Source organism: Aythya marila (genome assembly GCF_965140915.1).
Source record: "Aythya marila genome assembly, chromosome: 4".
NCBI classification, from domain to species: Eukaryota; Metazoa; Chordata; class Aves; order Anseriformes; family Anatidae; genus Aythya; species Aythya marila.
In genome coordinates this window covers 49,850,429-49,868,181 of record NC_139045.1, presented here as the reverse complement: position 1 = coordinate 49,868,181, position 17,753 = coordinate 49,850,429, and the positions used below count along the sequence as shown (strand labels likewise).

General features: G+C 41.8%; 2 protein-coding genes across 8 annotated transcripts in view; one reads left to right on the top strand and one right to left on the bottom strand.

Moving 5' to 3' along the window:
- Positions 1-101: 101 nt before the first annotated feature.
- Positions 102-1,447, top strand: ZAR1 (zygote arrest 1; the record flags this gene model as incomplete). The annotated part of the gene is made up of 4 exons (XM_082759393.1): positions 102-917; positions 994-1,086; positions 1,158-1,232; positions 1,304-1,447. The coding sequence occupies 4 exons, from the start codon at positions 102-104 to the stop codon at positions 1,445-1,447; spliced, it is 1,128 nt and encodes a 375-aa protein (XP_082615519.1).
- A 3,971-nt stretch (positions 1,448-5,418) lies between these two features.
- Positions 5,419-17,753, bottom strand: part of FRYL (FRY like transcription coactivator) — a 172,055-nt gene continuing 159,720 nt past the window's right edge. For 6 of the 7 annotated variants that reach the window (XM_082759737.1, XM_082759736.1, XM_082759731.1 and 3 more), the window contains 5 exons: positions 13,775-13,843; positions 10,507-10,524; positions 9,487-9,597; positions 7,904-8,100; positions 5,419-7,527 (listed from right to left, as the gene is read on the bottom strand). In XM_082759737.1, the coding sequence (XP_082615863.1) occupies positions 7,269-7,527; positions 7,904-8,100; positions 9,487-9,597; positions 10,507-10,524; positions 13,775-13,843 (654 nt within the window). In that variant the 3' untranslated portion in view covers positions 5,419-7,268. The remainder of the gene's footprint in view (positions 7,528-7,903; positions 8,101-9,486; positions 9,598-10,506; positions 10,525-13,774; positions 13,844-17,753) is intronic. The other variant, XM_082759734.1, reaches the window with a different exon arrangement.

Sequence of the window (17,753 nt, the reverse complement as noted above, 5' to 3'; positions counted from 1 at the left end):
GAGGCTGCGGGGCAGGCGCCGTCGGGGGCGGGCGGGAGGGGGCCGTGCCCCACCCCGGGGGTATTTAAGGCCCCCGGGGGGGCAGCGGTGAGCCCTGCGCGATGTCGGAGGAGGCGATGGAGAGCTACCTGTACGCCACCTACCCGCCCTACTCCTACCGCTACCCGCAGCCCAAGGGCAAGGCGGGGGCTGCGGGCGGCTGGCGGCCCCGGGGGGGCGGCTACTTCTCGGCCTACGGGGAGGCGGCGGCGGCAGCCGAGTACTTCGACAACTACCAGCGGGCGCAGCTGAAGGCCATCCTGTCGCAGGTGAACCCCAACCTGACGCCGCGGCTCCGCAAGGCCAACACCAAGGAGGTGGGCGTGCAGGTGAACCCGCGGCAGGACGCCTCGGTGCAGTGCTCGCTGGGGCCCCGCACGCTGCTCCGCCGCCGGCCCGGCCCCGCCGCCAGGCTCCGCGAAGCCGATCCGGAGCAGGATGCGGAGCGGGATGCGGAGCGGTACCCGGAGCAGGAGCAGGGCAGCCCCGCCACCACCAGCACCCGCGCCGTGCGCTTCCCCCGCACCATCGCCGTCTACTCGCCCGTGGCGTCCCGCAGGCTCACCGCCTTCCTCGAGGAGCCCGAGCAGGAGCCCCCCGCCGCCGGGGAGGAGGCGGCCGAGAAGCAGCAGCGGGAGGCGGAGGCGGCCGCCGTGCGGGCCAGCTGGGAGAAGCCCCTCGAGGGTGAGGGCGAGGCCAAGGCTGAGGCTGAGCCGCTGGAGCAGCGCCCGGCCGCTGCCCCGGGGCCGGAGGGGAGCCGGGAGCAGGAGGAGAAGGAGCGGGAGGAGCAGGAGAAGGAGCAGGAGGCGCGGGCAGAGCCGCCGGCAGCCGCCCAGAAGCGGGAGGCGGCCCCGGGCAAGACCCGGCTGCGCTTCCAGGTGAGGGGCGGCGGGGAGCGGGGCGGGGCGGGTCCGGGGCGAGCGCCCCCACCCCGATAACGCCTGTCCCCGGCAGTTCCTGGAGCAGAAGTACGGCTACTACCACTGCAAGGACTGCAACATCCGCTGGGAGAGCGCCTACGTCTGGTGCGTGCAGGGCACCAACAAGGTAAGCTCAGCCCAGGGCCCCCCGCCGCCCCCATCCGCCCCCCAAAACTTGACCCCCCGCCTGCCCCGCAGGTCTATTTCCGCCAGTTCTGCCGGACCTGCCAGAAGTCCTACAACCCGTACCGCGTGGAGGACATCACCTGCCAGGTAAGGGGCGTCCCCCCCGCCTCGCCCCGCCGTGTTTGGGGTCAGGCACCGACCGCTGCCTCGCCCCGCAGAGCTGCAAGCAGACGAGGTGCACCTGCCCCGTGAAGCTGCGCCACGTGGACCCCAAGAGGCCCCACCGCCAGGACCTCTGCGGGAGGTGCAAGGGGAAACGCCTCTCCTGCGACAGCACCTTCAGCTTCAAGTACATTATCTGAGGGGATGAAGGGGGGTTTGCATTGGTTTTGGGGCTCTTCTACGAGACTGCGAGTAGAGCAGAGGTTTTTTGTTGTTGCTGTTATTGTTTGAGGATACTTAGCGAGGTGTAGCTGGGAAAGCATGTGATTAAAAGTATTGCAAAGCACTCTCAGGTGATCAGGTGGGTTTGTGCCCAGCTCAGAGGGTTGCAGCTTCCGTAACTTGCATGAGGAAAGACTCTACAAGTAATGTTTTGCAAACTAGTGGTGGTCTTGGCATCACTGTCTTGATGGTAGCACCTTGTGGAATGTCAGATGGGAAAGGATGTCTGTTACTGCTCCTGCACTGGAAGCTCAACCGCTTGAACATCAAAACATTACAGTAGGCAGTAGAGCATCACTTGGGAACAAAATGCCCAGTTGTAATCACTTACTGGGCACACTGGTACTCCATGCAGCAAGTCTGTACCTGCTGTTCATCTCTGGCTAATGGTGGAGAAAAGTGCTCTGTGAGAGCTAGGCTGCTGCTACTGGCACAGCCAGTCTGTGCCTGGCTCTGGCTCAGCTGGTGGTCTTGTGCTGTAGATTAGGGCCAAAAATGCTTGTGGTGGTCCTGAGGCATCTTCAGGGACAGCTCTCAACTCCCTGGGGAAAGGAGTCACTGGTGTTAGAGGCTTCTCATAAATAGATCACACATCTTACTTCCACTGGGTTATCAGGAGAAGTGACCCTTCACAGGCCCAGAAATAGAACACTGCATCTCCCTGGCTTCCCTCTGTACCTGCAGATGACACACAGAGCTGTGCACTTGGTGGCTTTCACTTAGATCTAGAGGTGGTTTTGCTGTCTTTTGTCAGGAAAGGACCAAACCCCTGCACCCTGCTGGGGCTCTTGGTATAGTGAAGGCAGAACCAGCAGTGTCCAAAGCCTGTTTTTGCTGTCAAGGGCCTCAGTGGAGAGGCAGTAGTGTTACAAGCTGGCTCTGGCACCACAGAACTGCCACCTGAACAGACTCATGAATTGGTTAAAATTCTATGCCCTCTGCCTCATAGCTAAGGAGCTGGGTAAACTGATGGGACATGTACTTTCCTGAGAATGCTAATAAAGCTGTGAACTTTGAAATTAAGCATTATGCTGGCCTAAGCCTCTTGGAGAACTCTTTAAGGTAACTCTTCTTGGGAAAGACTGATTTCTCCATCAAACTGACCTGTGCCTGCACCTGGCTTGTGTGATTCCCCCCTCCCTAAAGAGAGCCTGTGAACAGCTGCGGTAGCTGCTTTTCTTAAGGGAACTTGTATGGCAGGGTAGGCACAGGTTGTCCTCTGCACCCACGAGTGTCCATTTAGAGGGGCAGGGTTAATTCTGTAGCTCAGCTGGAACACAGAACTCCTCTTGCTGTCAACTCCTGCTTTATTTTAACGCGTCCCTTGAACTTACTGCAGTAGCTTCTCATAGTTCTGGCATTCAGATCTCTAGCAGTAAGGTATAATGAATCACTGCTAATTTATCGCATAGTAATTTTATTCTTGCTTCACTACTTGCTATAGCAGCCAAACTCATTCTGGGAATGAGTAGCAGACCCACCAACCCCAGAGCAGGAGCTGTCTTATTTCGTGCTTCCCCTAGAAGCACTCTCCCCAGTATCACAAAGGATACTTTACTAGCTCACTAGAAGACTTTTGGTTCCATCCTTGCCATGTTCAGCTTGGAAAGTAGATGGTGCCTTAATCCTGCCTACGGCTTCAGTGCTGGAGGCAAGAGGCAGGTCTGTTCTCCTACCTACCCACAGGCTACCTCAGCTCCCAATAGTAATGGTGATCTGGGCTGCTTTTTTTTTTATTTTTTTTAAGTTTTTCCTGAGCATATTTCCCTCAAGGGATGTTTGTGTACTCATTTTCCTGTTTGCCTCCCCTCTAAGAGCTGTAGTTTTTCCTGATGCAATGTGTGAGACTGACTGTTACAAGTGTTCACTGTGGTAATGACTTTGAGAAATCGTTTTGTGCCGTGTCCATATGAAATGTTATGGCAGCAAACAGAAACATGAGCAGTTGAGCACTTCCTACTCATACGGATATCCTCACAAGCATTGCTTTGAGGATTACTTGCTGTGAACAGGCCGGCTCCTGTGATCATCAGTAACAGCCTGGAGTGGAGCTGAGCATGCCTTAGCACTGGTCTCTATCAGCAGCTGTTGCAAGGTGTGTGGCCGGAGGAGCAGCGGGTGCAGCTGGTCAGCGCTGCAGGTGAGCTTCAGCAGGGTTCAAGCAGCTGGCTGAGGGCTGGGCCTGGGCCGGCCTTCACCTGTTGTGAGGTTTTGGGCCTGGGCAGAGTGGGAGTGCAGTGGGCAGGGATATGAAACGAGCTTTCCTTCGTGCTATGGCATTCCTTAATGCAGCAGTAGCTCTGACTGCCCATCCTCTTATGTAAATACATTCAGTGCTTTTACTTGATGCCACAGTGACAATCCTGTACCCTGTTCTGCTTTACTGCTCCATCATGTCCTTGACAGCAGATGCTGTGTGTTATGGGCACTGGGTCCTAGATCCAGCAGAAAGAAGGAAAGCTGATGGTGACCTCTGTGATTATGCAAAGCAGGAAGGAACAGAGCTGTCAGTTCTTCAAAGATACCTTGAACTTGCCCTGTACGGCTTCTTCATGAAGAGTCTTTGCAGACATTAGCTCAGTCAGTGCTGTGTTCAGCACATCCCACAGAGGTGTCTGACATCTTGCGGGGTTTCAGACAGCCTCTACTGCTGAGAGGTTTAGCACATACCTTGCTTGGGGTGGAGCGGCTGGCAAGCTGTGCAGAGGGGAAGGATCTGGGGGTTGGTCAATGTGTGGCAGAGCATGAGCCAGCAGCGTGCCCAGGTGGCCAAGAAGGCCAACGGCATCCTGGCCTCTATCAGTAGTGTAGGCAGCAGGAGCAGGGAGGTGATCGTTCCCCTGTGCTCTGCTCTGGTGAGGCTGCACCTCGAGTACTGTTCAGTTTTGGGCCCCTCACCACAAGAAGGATGAGGCCCTGAAGAATGTCCAGAGAAGGGCTGTGAAGCTGGTGAGGGGCCTGGAGCACAAGTCCTGTGAGGAGTGGCTGAGGGAGCCGGGGGTGTTTAGTCTGGAGGAGGCTCAGGGGAGACCTTAATGCTATCTGCAACTCCCTGAAACGAAGCTGTGGGGAGCTGGGGTCAGTCTCTTCTCACAGGTAACTAGTGATAGGACCAGAGGGAATGGCCTCAAGTTGTGCCAGGGGAGGTTTAGATTATAAATGAGGAGATGTTTCTTCTCAGGAAGAGCTGTCAGGCATTGGGGTGGGTTGCCCAGAGAGGTGGTGGAGTCACCATCCCTGGGGGTGTTTAAGGAAAGTTTGGACCTGGTGCTGAGGGATGTGTTTTAGTGGGTGATAGTGGTGGTAGGGGGATGGTTGGACCGGATGGTCTTGGAGGCCTTTTCCACCCTTAGTGATTCTGTGGTACCTGGCACCAGGCAATGCAGGGTGACAGCTTCTGCAGTAGTCAAGAGTGAGTAACTTTGGAGAAGTGGCAACCAGCAAGAACAGCGCTCAACCTGGCCTAATGCTTCCTCTATGTGGAGACCTGTGAGCAGCTAATAGCAAAGGGCAGGACTCTGTACAGAACAAGCTGTGCAGTGGATGTTTGGAAATAGTTCTTGAACTTCTGTGAAAGAAGGAATATCCAGATGACAAGGTACCATGATTTCTATTCCATAAGGCAGGCCCCATTTCTACTAGCCATTGTAAACCAAAGAAGATGTATAACTGAAGAATTATGTATAGAAATCCAGGCTTCATTTGCCTTACAAAACCTCTAATGTCCTCAGAAGATGCCTAGGAAAATCCTTTTGCATTGATAGGACACAAGGGGGGGGAAAAAAGGAGTTTGGGGCTCCTAGTCCTCTGTAGTCAGTGTTTAGGTACGTACTTTAGCACTCCTAAAAGTACAGTATGGACTTCTAGCTTGTAAAAATACACAAGATGATAGATACAATGTCTTTTATTTTTACAAAAAAGCTGGTAAAAGATGATGTAAATAAAAGTGTAATGCACCACTAAATAAAACTACTTATCCCCCCCCGTAAATACTTATTAAATAATTAAGAACACCATCTACAGTACCACAAAACCATCAAAATAATTCAATTTTATCAGGGTCAGAGAAAAAATACAGTGATTATGGATGTGCCTTGACCAGTTACACAGCTTGTTAGGATAACAACTACTGTCAGCAGTCCAACAGCGTGCACAGTGCCTTCAATTAATGCGTTTCAGCATAATTACATTTCTAGTGGGGTCCAATTCCCCCAAAAAGGCAGAGCTAAGAACTTCAATTCTACATTCTAAACTCTGGAATTAGAGCCCATTAAAAAAAATCACAGTGGGTAAGAGATGTATATAAAAATACTGGGTGTTCCTTTCAAATCACAGGAATTGTGGGACTACATTCTTTTTTATTTTTCTTTTTGTTTTATTTTTATTTATTTATTTATTTATTTTTTACAAAATGCTATTGGTTTCAACAGAATCCAGTTTGTTTTATGCTACAGACTTTGACACTGAACTATGAGTATATTGCCTGTTTGCATGGTTTGGTAGTCAGTCTTTTTTTCTTCTATAGTCCCAATTCCTTAGGCTTAAGTCGAGTCATGAAGATGCATGTATGTGCATTCAAACTCTTTGAACCCTGCAGACTGCTCAGACTGCAAGTCATGTATGTGACTACCACCAGGGAGAGCTCCCCTTCCCCTCATAGCTTTATACACCTACTGTCTTAACAGTGCATTGCACAAATTTACAAGAAAAATACTGTTTTTGCACTATACAGTTTCTAGAATATATACAGAATAAAATAAGTTAACTTCTAGTGAGAATTGCTGATGGGCAGCATATATCTTTAATATACATTTTAAGTCTCTGCAGGCAGCTACTTTTTGGTTAGTTGTTATCAATATTTGTAACATAAGCACTGATCAGAGAACTGAGCAGCATTCCAATAAAGTTAACAGATATATTATTTCTTTTAGAAACACTGGGAAATCCCAGTTTAAAATATTATTAAATGTCCTAACATTTACACACTATGAGGATTAGATCTAATAAAATAAAATTTCTTCAAAAATAATCTTGCAGCTCTTTTAAGCATGCTCTGAGACCTTATTTAACAATCATCCATACCTTCAAAAAACAACTGTCACGTAGCCATACATTCCAACTCACACACATCATTTCCTTGTTACAGACAACAAATGCAAATAAAACATTGAGAAGTGAATGTTTTTTGCAGTCGGAAGTCATCCTGCTCGTGTTCGACCGCACATTCTTCATGACGTTGCAAAGTGTCTCAATAGGTATTAGTTGATGATTATATCTACCGCTGCTGGAAAGCCAGGAAGCGTTGCAGGTCTTCAGCCAAAATAAACCAGCCTTGATTTTAGCCTCATCCCACCTGCAGCATTGGTTCAACCTTTAGAGGCTGTTACTGCAAACACCATTTATAGTTCTGTTACAACAGAAAATAATGCATATGTATGCATTACATTTAAGCCCTTTTCCTTTCACGGAGTTTTTATACATATATTTAATAAAAAAAATACTACTGCCACACAGCTACTGTGTAGAAAGAGCAGTCAAGTAAGATGTTAACTTCAATTTTTAGATTTTTCCTTCTGATGGAACAATTTCTTCCTGTGATGGAACTCTGTCATATTTCAGGATTGCTGGAACGTATTTTTTTCATTCTTTCTTCCTTTTTTTTTTTTTTTTTTAAATGAAAGGTGCTCAATAATAGTTTGAAGTGTCCTCAATATCAGTTCTTTTCTAAATGATAGCTGTTCAGAATCCAGTGCTCACAAGGTTTACTCCTGGTTTGATTTTCCCTAGAAGCCGACAGGACTGCACCATACGTAGAGACTCTCGAATTTCTAGATTAAGTTCCATCAGCTTTGAGCTGGCCTCTGACATATCTTGGTTGGAGCCTACTACTGCAAAGCTGCCAGTTTGACCAAGTGTCTGATGACGGAAGTATATGTGCAACAGTGTTTGGATTGGGTCATCTTCAGAACTGCCAAAGATGTCATGGGGCCAAATGGATCTGTGAACACACAATTTGTATTTAAACATTAAAACGTGAAGTATTTAAATATTTAAGAGTTCTTAAAACAGATATCTGAACAGAAGACATACTAAAACACAAGAGGAACATTTCTTCTGTAGAGTCCTAGGAGTTAACAGTATCATTTTTCTCAAAGACAAATTCCAAAGAACAAATATTACTAGAATTGCCTTTTAAAATCACAAGATGTATATGAAGAAGTAATGAACAGTAATGAATCAACTGTTCTTGTTCTTTCAGTAAGAACATCTAGCAAGAGCTGAAAAAAAAATTGGAATAGTGCCTATCCCTATCTTTTAATTTAAAAGGTCCATTAGCAAACTCAGGCCAGAAAGCAAAATCCTTATGCATTTACCTGAAAGCCTTGACCTGTGCTACAGCTGACACAAACTCCTTGCTTCTCAGGGTTTCAATGAGAGAGTGAATTGCTGTTTCTGTGCTAGCTTGGGAAGCCTCTGCAATTTCAATTTCTTCGATGCCACTGTCAGATGCAGACTCAGCCTCTTTCAGACAGGTCTCCAGGACAGCAAGTTCTTCAGACATGTTTATGACCTAAAACAAATGCTAGAGTGAGCTTTTCTAGTTTAATTATATTTTTAGCCAAATTAACTTTCAGCAGATCAGAAACGTACATTTTTCCTCCTTGATGTAATCCTAAATGAGATACAGAAGAAGTAAATCCAAATATTTGCTTCAGTTGTTTACGAATACAGCTAGTTTAATGGCCCAAGTACTTATGCCAGGTATTTGGGCTTTCCTTAACAAGTTTCCATCTTAGTCCTTTTAAAATTCATTTTAAAAAGTACGTTTTTCTCCTTATATCACTTAACGATGATTAAATTGACAAGAAGAGTTAAACACTTTGGAAAGTACAACAGAAACTGTGTTATTACAAAGATGACCTAAACATGGAGGAAAAATCTGGAAGACTGGCAGCCCAGCAGAGTAACTGTAATGCAGCCAATGTATATAATAGTATCTTTGGCTTTAGTTCCAATGTATGAGTAAAAGACAAGGGCATACACAGAATATGATTTACAGCTGACTTGGAAACTCAGGCAAGAAATGGAAGTGAGGTGATGCTGACCTTCCATAACATCCTCCACACAAAATGAACTCACTTATTTGCAGCCTCTACAAGAATCTGGAGATTTAAGTGAGGAACATGCTTTTTTTTTTTTTTTTTTTTTTCCCAACGTACTCCTAAACCAAAGACTTCCAGCCCTATTTTTTGTTTTCCTCCCTACTACATCAAGCAAGACATTTTTTTTAAATGCTACCTCTCTTTATTGCATTACAGTTCCAGGGGAGAACGTTGAAAAGACATTAACAGCAGCATAACTCACTCAGATTAACCTGATTATCATCATACATGTACCACGTGTGCACAGCTGAATGACGCATTTCACTTCTAAAGTTAGTACACCTAAAAATCAAGCCCAAGATGTCCGGGATGCATTACTAACTACGCATGAGTTGGGGGACTAAGGTTGCAGTGAAACTGAATGGTGGCTGATGTGATGCACTTATGCAATCAGTTGGTAGTAAGTTACTGTGCTTGTAACAGGAACCACTGGGGTGACGGAAAAGGGCTTCATTACAGAGCTCTGTTGATTGAATTTGATGTACCTTGATTGCAGCTTGATTAGAATACACCAGGAGTGCTAGTGAAATATTTAAAGTCCTGGACTCCCTGCATTCACGTCTATGTAAGGGCTTTCAGGTTGTACAAAAATCGACAAAGATAATTGAATGTCTCAAAAAATTCTTGCAAGTTCTACTTAAATCTATTATTAATTGCTTATAAAACAGCTGGTACCCTCCTTCAGCTCACCCTAAAAAGATGTCCTGCTGATGAACACATTACCAAAATGCATTTTAAATGGTTTAGCTTTGAAATGTCAACAATAAGTAGCTAAATGGTGTGATTTGCCTTACCTCTGCTTCTTTTTTGATTGTGTTTACTTGGCTGATAAGTTTGCAGTAGGCTTGGAACAGAAGCAGCAACTGGAAATGCAATTTATATAGCCTCCGACACAACTCCAGCTCCTACAAATGTAAACAGCGTTATTATAATCAGGAAGTGCCAAACACCTACAATCCAATACAAGAAGCAATAAATGACAACTTCAGAATAGAATGTGCAAAATTAAAAGTAGTTATTTGGTTACTGAAGAAAATGCCAAGAAGATTTGCAAGCTAATGTAGCAAGACGCTAATGAAAAGCAGATGAAAGCTTCATCCAGTTCTAGATTTATAGGTAGCCTCTCTCACACAGGTTAAAAGTTTACTTTTTAATAAGTAGTCACATTTCCAAAAAGGAACAAAAAAAAGTGATTGAAGAGGCACTTTAAAATGTCATGTTTCAAGACAGAATATCATACATCCCTTACTTCTACTGTTGAACTTTTACTGCTATAAATTCAAGAATATCCAAAAGAAGTAGCTGTCATCTCTAAGTATGCAATCTTTCATAAACACTACTATATGTAAGCATAGTCTATAACCTGGTCTTTAGTTTACACCTGCCTGATGGAATAAGAGGGAAATATTTCCATTCTTGGATGTAAGAATAATGTTTCCTTTGTGAAACATAGCTCTGTTTCTATTTTAGAAAATACAATGACATATTTTAAGGAAACAAAACAGCACAGTCTTGCTTCCATTTTTACGCATCTAAAACTAGTGGAGGTGCAGACTGTTAATACTGCTTTACATACAGACATAAAAGCTAATTCTAATGGAATAATCATCTCTAAGGTTCTACTAACTACAGGATCCTATTATCTACAAAGAACCAACAGTTCAATGCGTTAGATTATGCAAAACTGAAGCACACAGCATTTTTGTAATAGTCTATGACAAGACATCACTACGTCACAAATGGACGAGACAGATGGAGACCAGTTGGTTGACTGGCATGGTTAAGTATTTGATAAATCAAGAACCATCACTTACTGCTAGAATTTCCATTTGCTAAGCAAGAAGATGAGCAGGTCACAAAAATACAAAGGAAGAAAAAAGATCAAGAATTAGTGTAGGAAATCATTTTAATTAGGGTAAAAGATGTCCCAGGCAAAATGGAGGATGAAATACAAGTAATATGCTCCAAATATACCCTTAACAACAAAAATTAACAGACTGAAGTGAAATTACCAAGCACTCACTCCTTTAACTAATAATAGATAACACTGGCTTTGTTGTCCCACAACAGGAGAAACATTACAACCCTTTCTGAGCCTTTACATAGTGAATAATCTTCAATGTATGCAAAATTAAGAAATCAAAAGCAACGATGTTTAGGTCTGGATATGTCTTCTTACTTGTTCTGTAGCACTATAGTTTAAGCTTAGATAACACTTCTTAAAATTTGCAATGTTAATTTGAGATGCAATGTTAATTTGAATTCTGATTTTTTTTTCTTGTTTGAACTTTTGTCTGAACTTTTTTTGCTTGTTTTTAAGATTTTAGATTAGAAAGTTCTTCATTTTGCTAAACTTTATTATTAACATCTCATTGTGACAGTTTTTTGGCTAAATTGCACTTGGTTTTACAAGCAATTTCAGAAAAATAAATGTTCGAGAAAGGGACAGGGAGCGAAAACATCAGAAAACATATTCCTCAGGCTAGAGACAGGAACATAACTCCTGTGCTTTGTACAGCGCTGAGCATATTGGTGGCATTTATGCCATGTACAATGGTCACACGTGTATGAAGATGCAACTGATTCCAGCAGGCAGAAGCAGTTAAGCTTTATTAAGCACATAACTATGCACTACATATATAATAATTTATAGTGTGCTTAATAAACTATAAACGTGTATTTTTGTTCTGTACTCTGTGCTGTCATTCACACAGCACAATTATATAGGCATAAACTCTTGATGCACTCAACATTGCAAAGAGATAAGATCTTGAACTGCCGAAGTTGACAAGAATTTTATTACTTATTCCAAAGGAGCACAGAGAGTCAGACTTTGAGGAATGACAGGGTCATTTTTTTCTTTGTTTAATAATATTCAACATTTGTTTATATTTAATAATTAGTCATTAAGTCCCAGTGTCCTTCAAGCCAAGTCTCAGTATTGCTGTAAGCCATAAATAAGCCTTCCCCAGTCACACTGACAGTTATTCTAAAAAATCAAGAGAGATTTTTCCTTAAGAATAACATTATGCTGCTTCAGTGACTTTCACATAATACTCGACCAGTTGTCAAATAATCTGATTTTTCTACCTGCCAGTCCTGTAAGAACAGTGTAGCCTGTGTCCAGATGCATTCTTTCAGGCCTGCATGTACGTACTAATAGCAAAAATTCAATAATTAGGTTTACTTGCAAGACTGCTGGTAATACATGAGCCAGAACAGAATTCACCTCACTATTCTTAGCTGTGTTTACCACAGTGCTAAAAATTAGTAATAAAATCTTATGTTGTTAGTGAATGAAAAATATGTGTTGAATGAAGCAGCCCTGCTTTTCTGAGCCAGACAACACTTAAATATTTTTAGCATTAACTGGTTGACTGGATAGACTTAGCACGCTCCATTTACAAACACTTTTGAAACAATGCTCTTACACTTGGTAACTTCTCAATCTCCATGAAGTCACTGTAAAATTGTTGTGAATAAATTTCTCACTAATGTAAGGAGTACATGTTTATGAAGCAGAGTAACAGGACTCAGCTTCCTCAATGGATACTATAAGCTAAAATGGTTTTCAATGAACCTGCAGTGCAAGGAGCACATAAAGAAAAAATTGCCAGCATGCCTTGCAGGCTAGGACTGAAACAAAACAAAGCAACCAAAAAACAAATCCAAAACAGAACAAAACAAAACAAAACAAAAAACAACAAAGCAGGTCCCCACAAATAATCAGTAAGAACTGGTCACCCAGCACCTTTTCTGAGGCTGTCTTTAACCACTGCTGAATTGGGGAGGAACAGATAAAACTGCCTCACCGACTGCTGCATACTTTCTGTACGAGCTGAATGAAAGCCTGCATGTGGCTTTCCCTCCCTTTCTTGTTTTGTCTCACTATATAGTGGGAATAGTAGTATTTAACTTCATGGTAATGTCTTAACAGTTTCTTAGTGTATCTAAGCAACATTCTGAACTGAAATACACAGAACTGAATACACAGACTGAAACGCATAAATGCTGCTTTTTAAATCAAAATATAGAACATGTACTGTTTTGTAATGCTGAGTGTTGTTACATATTTCTAAACATGTGCCAGTCAGTATACGAAGATGTAAACCAAGTGTAACATATACCAAATGTTGTGATCATAGGCAAAGCAAAAGCCCTTGCAAGTGGTAGCTAGCAGAAACCTAACTGACTGCATTAATGAATAAGTTTGACTAAACAAAAGGAATAAATTTTTTCCTTCCTTAGCCTGAGTTGGGGATTTTGTCAAAATGTCATTGTGAAATTGTGAGCTAGCCTGCTATCTGCAATTCTTTCTTACATGTTTCACTGTTCTTATTACAGGCAGATGTGAATGGCAGGTTCCTTGTACATACTAATGGCAGGTGTTGGATCTGCTTTTTTTAATCTACAGTGTCAACATGATGCAGCTATTGTTTAAACAAAAAAGCCCTGGTCCACTTGGGGAAAAGCTGTCACTTACTATAGCAATTAGTAATGTTAAACATAGATGATGTCATGCAAATACATACGAAATATCAAGCTAATAGTAACAGGTCACTTCACCTGTTGTTGTTAGATGACAAAATGTTGACAAAAATGTTTCATGAAATTCTTGCAATACTGCTACTTTATTCCATGTTCTTTTGCACTCAAACAACAGCTCCAGAAAGGTCATACATATTTATATAGTACTAATTATATTAAATTCAGTAGAGATTTTTGGCTAGACAATTTATCTGAGCTTCTAAGCAGAAAGCTAATCTTTCTTCTGCTAGAAACAGCTGCATAAAAGTGGACTTGCTGGTACACAGATGGTATCTAGTCTGCTTATCTACTCGCTGTTATTAAGCCTAGAACCGAAGACTGGTCGCCAGCTTTTATTAAAAACAGCCCATTTTATTAGACCACTACTTCATAAGAACCTGAGTTTCCAAAAGATAGTATGATAACTGAAATGAAAAGCTTTTCATACAATTTTAATCTCTCTGCAAATGTTGGAGTTTTTGTGCAACAGATATAAGAGTGTTTTTAACTCTCATATCCACAGACTCACAAATGAGATAAATGAGATGCACCTACCTGGGCATCTGTGTTAGTGCCATGAATACCATCATCAGTACCAAATGTTCTTTTGCAGTCATCTAGCCACTGGAAAAAAAAAAAAAAAAAAAAAAACATAAACAAGATTAAATGTCTTCTGAAATAAAGCAAACAGAAGACTGTGGTAAAACTGCTTAAGACACTTCAGTAAGTCTTGGATATTCTCAGAGTATGTAAGAAATTGTGATATGAAATCAATTGTTCACCAATGTTGTTTCCACTATTGATTTCCGCTCTGATGTACCACTTTGCAGTTTTTATTGCATCCCTTCTGTTGCAAATTTCATGTACCTTCATTATCCCAGACGGGAATAGCACACTTCAAAATAATTTGTGATTAGAGTACTGTTATATGGAAACACAGATAAGGGGGCAGAAAAATGGCATTCATTAAATGAGTTTCTATTTTCTCTTTAGTGGCTGCACAAGGTTTACACCAACATGATTTCCCAGTATTTAAAATATACCACTGATTCAAATTACAGAGTAAGAGTAAGCCTGCTGTATTTCTTGGGACTACTTTCACAACAGCAGGAAATACAGTTCTGTTGTGTAACTAGATGCAAGTGCAGCTTTACTAGATGGAATGAAAAAAGCAAATTCTTCATTGGGAGTTTAGCATTGCCTCTGGTTTATACAAGCCAGGGAGATGAAGCGTTCTCACATTACACAATGTGAACAGAGATTCCACCCTCTTCCACAAATAGAAGGCTGTATTTAACTTCAATTCCTATAGCGCACAACGAATATTATTAATTTCAGTAGATAATCTCTTCTTCTAGCTTTGAACACCGCGGAAATTTAAAAGTGTTAATGTAAAGCATCAGATATGTTCTGCTTGGACAATGTGACCTTGTCATCTCATCTACAGAGTGCTCAGCATCTTCTTATGTACAGTGAAAACAGCAGCAAGCATGAGGTAATTTGGGCATTACTGAAACAGTAACACGTCATGTTGAGATAAAGTACAGATTATCCTCTGAAACGAAGAACGGGCTCTATACATCCAAGAAAGAATAATTCAGCACACCATGTGCTTTATATCGTAAGTCTCACAGGAAATCTTAGTGACCTTTTTCTAACCTCTGTCTGATGCAAGAAAAAGAAAAATGTGATTTCCCATCCGCTCAATTTAATAAAGGTTACTTAGTGAATTAACCAGGCCTGTGTGCTTATCAAGACGAGAAATGGAATTCTCTAAACACTGTGGTGTCAGCTTCAATTAGTGACATGGATACCGACGTACACAGCAGACCTCATTTTTCTTTTTATCTGACAGCATTCATCAGTAATAATGGAATAGGTTTGCACTGGAACAACTGCAACAAAAACAGGGAAGCTAGTAGTTGTTTTCACACCCTGCCCTTTTAAAATTTTTTAAAATCTTAATACCAGACTCAAATAAAGGCTATGCCCAGAATTTTATGATACATATATAACCCTGTATTTTCTACTACCTTTATCTGATTCAGTATCTTGGTCCCTAATATACAAGTCAAAAGCAGCTTCCTTGCCAGGAAATAGAATAATACAGTGTCACCAGAACATTGACAAAATTGATTTGTTAATTTTTTTGCAAAGAACGTATGTTCAGCACTGCAGAAAGACCTAAACTTTCTCTTTAGGATCAAAAATAGATTGTGTGACAAAATAATCTTCTTTTTATGTTTGCTTTACACCAATGTGTTTTTCCTCAGGTAACTCCTACAAAAGCGTAGGGTGAAAAATGTAAGATAGGGAAGTTTGTGATTCCTCTTGGTTGGTCAGCCAGATTACCCCTAAGGCAGACACCCCCCCCAAATCGTATATTACAGATACCTTTCTTACCTCAGTGCAGAGATAAGAGTTTCAAGCAATTGCAGCCCAAGCCTCTTACTGTTTTGAATTCGATTCACGTGAATGGGAATGCCAATACTGTACACAGCACTGATAGTGACAAACAGTGTCTATTATGGCAAATTTTAAGTAACAATTTTTCATAAAGGTTAATGTTAAGATTTTTCCCATGGTCAATTCCAGAGGATACTAGATGTGAATTTTATTTATTTAAATGTTTGTTAATTTGTATGTACCTGATTAGACAATATCCCAACCAGCATTGTATGATAATTTTCCGCATGTTTCTAAGAAAAAAAATGAGGATTTGCAACAAGCTCATTACGTATTTTGCCTTAATACTTTCAGATTGAACAGGATACGTGTCACAATTGGTTGAAATTACAAGAAAAAAAATTGACTTGAGAATGTCTCTTTCAATCATTTCCTATATTCTGTTCAGTAGGATAGAGTAAGAAAACAAGTGAAACATCTGAGAATTAGTTCTGGAGGACACTTGGTCTACAAATAGTATGTAATACACACAAAAATTGAGGACTAAGAACAAAAGAAATCTTTCTCCATGGTATTGCTTCTTTCTATTTATGAATGATTCAAGAAAAATAAAAGCTGGCAAAATGCTCTCAGCTATTTCACAACTCCTTTGATCCAGAGAAACCTTTTTCTTGCTCCAGTCATTCACAAATACTGTGGCAGAAGACAAGCTGACTACAGAAACACTACGAGATGCCCTTCTGACAGCTTCACTACAGAAAAAAACATTCTTTCACAATGACATAATGACAGCGGCCACCAAACTGATATCCAAAGTAAAATAAAATGTAAATAAGCTCGTAAGATCGAGCATGGATTTATATCTGTATGACGCATTGCAGAGCAAAACTAGTTAAAAATAAGTGAATTCACAGCCATCTAAAAGACAAACAATTTCAACTCATCACCCTTTGAGACAAATAAACAAAACAAGACTATTTCTTATTGCCAAGACAAAACCGTAGGCTAAATGAGGAGTATGCACAACCTGAACTCCTCAATGTCTGGAAGGCCACTGCTCCACACACCTGACTTCCTCTCTCATTACTCTGCCTCAACCTTCCTGTCTATGTTGCAAATCGGTTAGCCTCGGTTGGGCTCTCTAAAACGAGGAAAGAAATACATGGTTTTCTTACAGGACTTATGCACTGGAGGTTGTCAAACATTAAATATTATATGGAATAAGGTAATCTTGGTCATTAGATGAGGGCTTTGTTTCTGATTAAGTCTAAATGGCAAAACATAGCTCATTATATCAGACCTCATGAATTAAGTCTCCAAACAAATTGTTATTGCTAAATAGCAGGGCAAAAAATGCACCATCTCTTCTGTAGAAGTACTGGCTTGGATCCTAAAAGCAGTTCATCTCCATTAACACAATGCTGTGTGGCATGCTTTAGCCTTGGTTTTGAGGAAACTACATTTCCACACGAAAAAGTAGACTGCTTTTCTAGTCAACAGATCAGCTGTCAGCAAACTTTACAAGGCACAGGCCACAGCTTCTTAATAAACTCAGTGCAATCAAGAAACAGGGAACCACTTGTCCTGCAAAACACAGCTCTGCCAAGATGCCATGACTTAGAATTCTGTTTCTGTTCTGCATCACTCAGACTTGCCTGTGTGGCCACTGTCACTGCCTGAGATAGGCTGCTGGCATCAGTAATAAATTCCTTCAAACGCATGTTTAATTTTCCTAAGGATCATTTTCTCTCTACAGCAAAAGCCTCATATATTCTCTCTCTGTAACCTGCAAAACAGATTGTAGATCCATGTTTTCTTTTGGTTCTTGAAATAGAAATCTCATCTGTTTCATTTTTCTGAAGTTATTATTTTCCTTCCTAAGCTTCACACAAAGGTTCAGAAAAAAAAAATACATATACTGTTGCTACAGAAATTTTCAACTTTTACAATTTTTGTTTCTTTGCACAAAAGACACTACCACTAGCATATACCTTGAAAACTAAACATGTTTTTCTAAATAACTGATATAAATGCCAGTTCAAATGGCATCCAGTTCCAGGATGAGAGACCTAATGTTGCTTGTTAAACCCCTGTTATTGTCAGTGGAGTCAGTCAATAAAAAGTCATC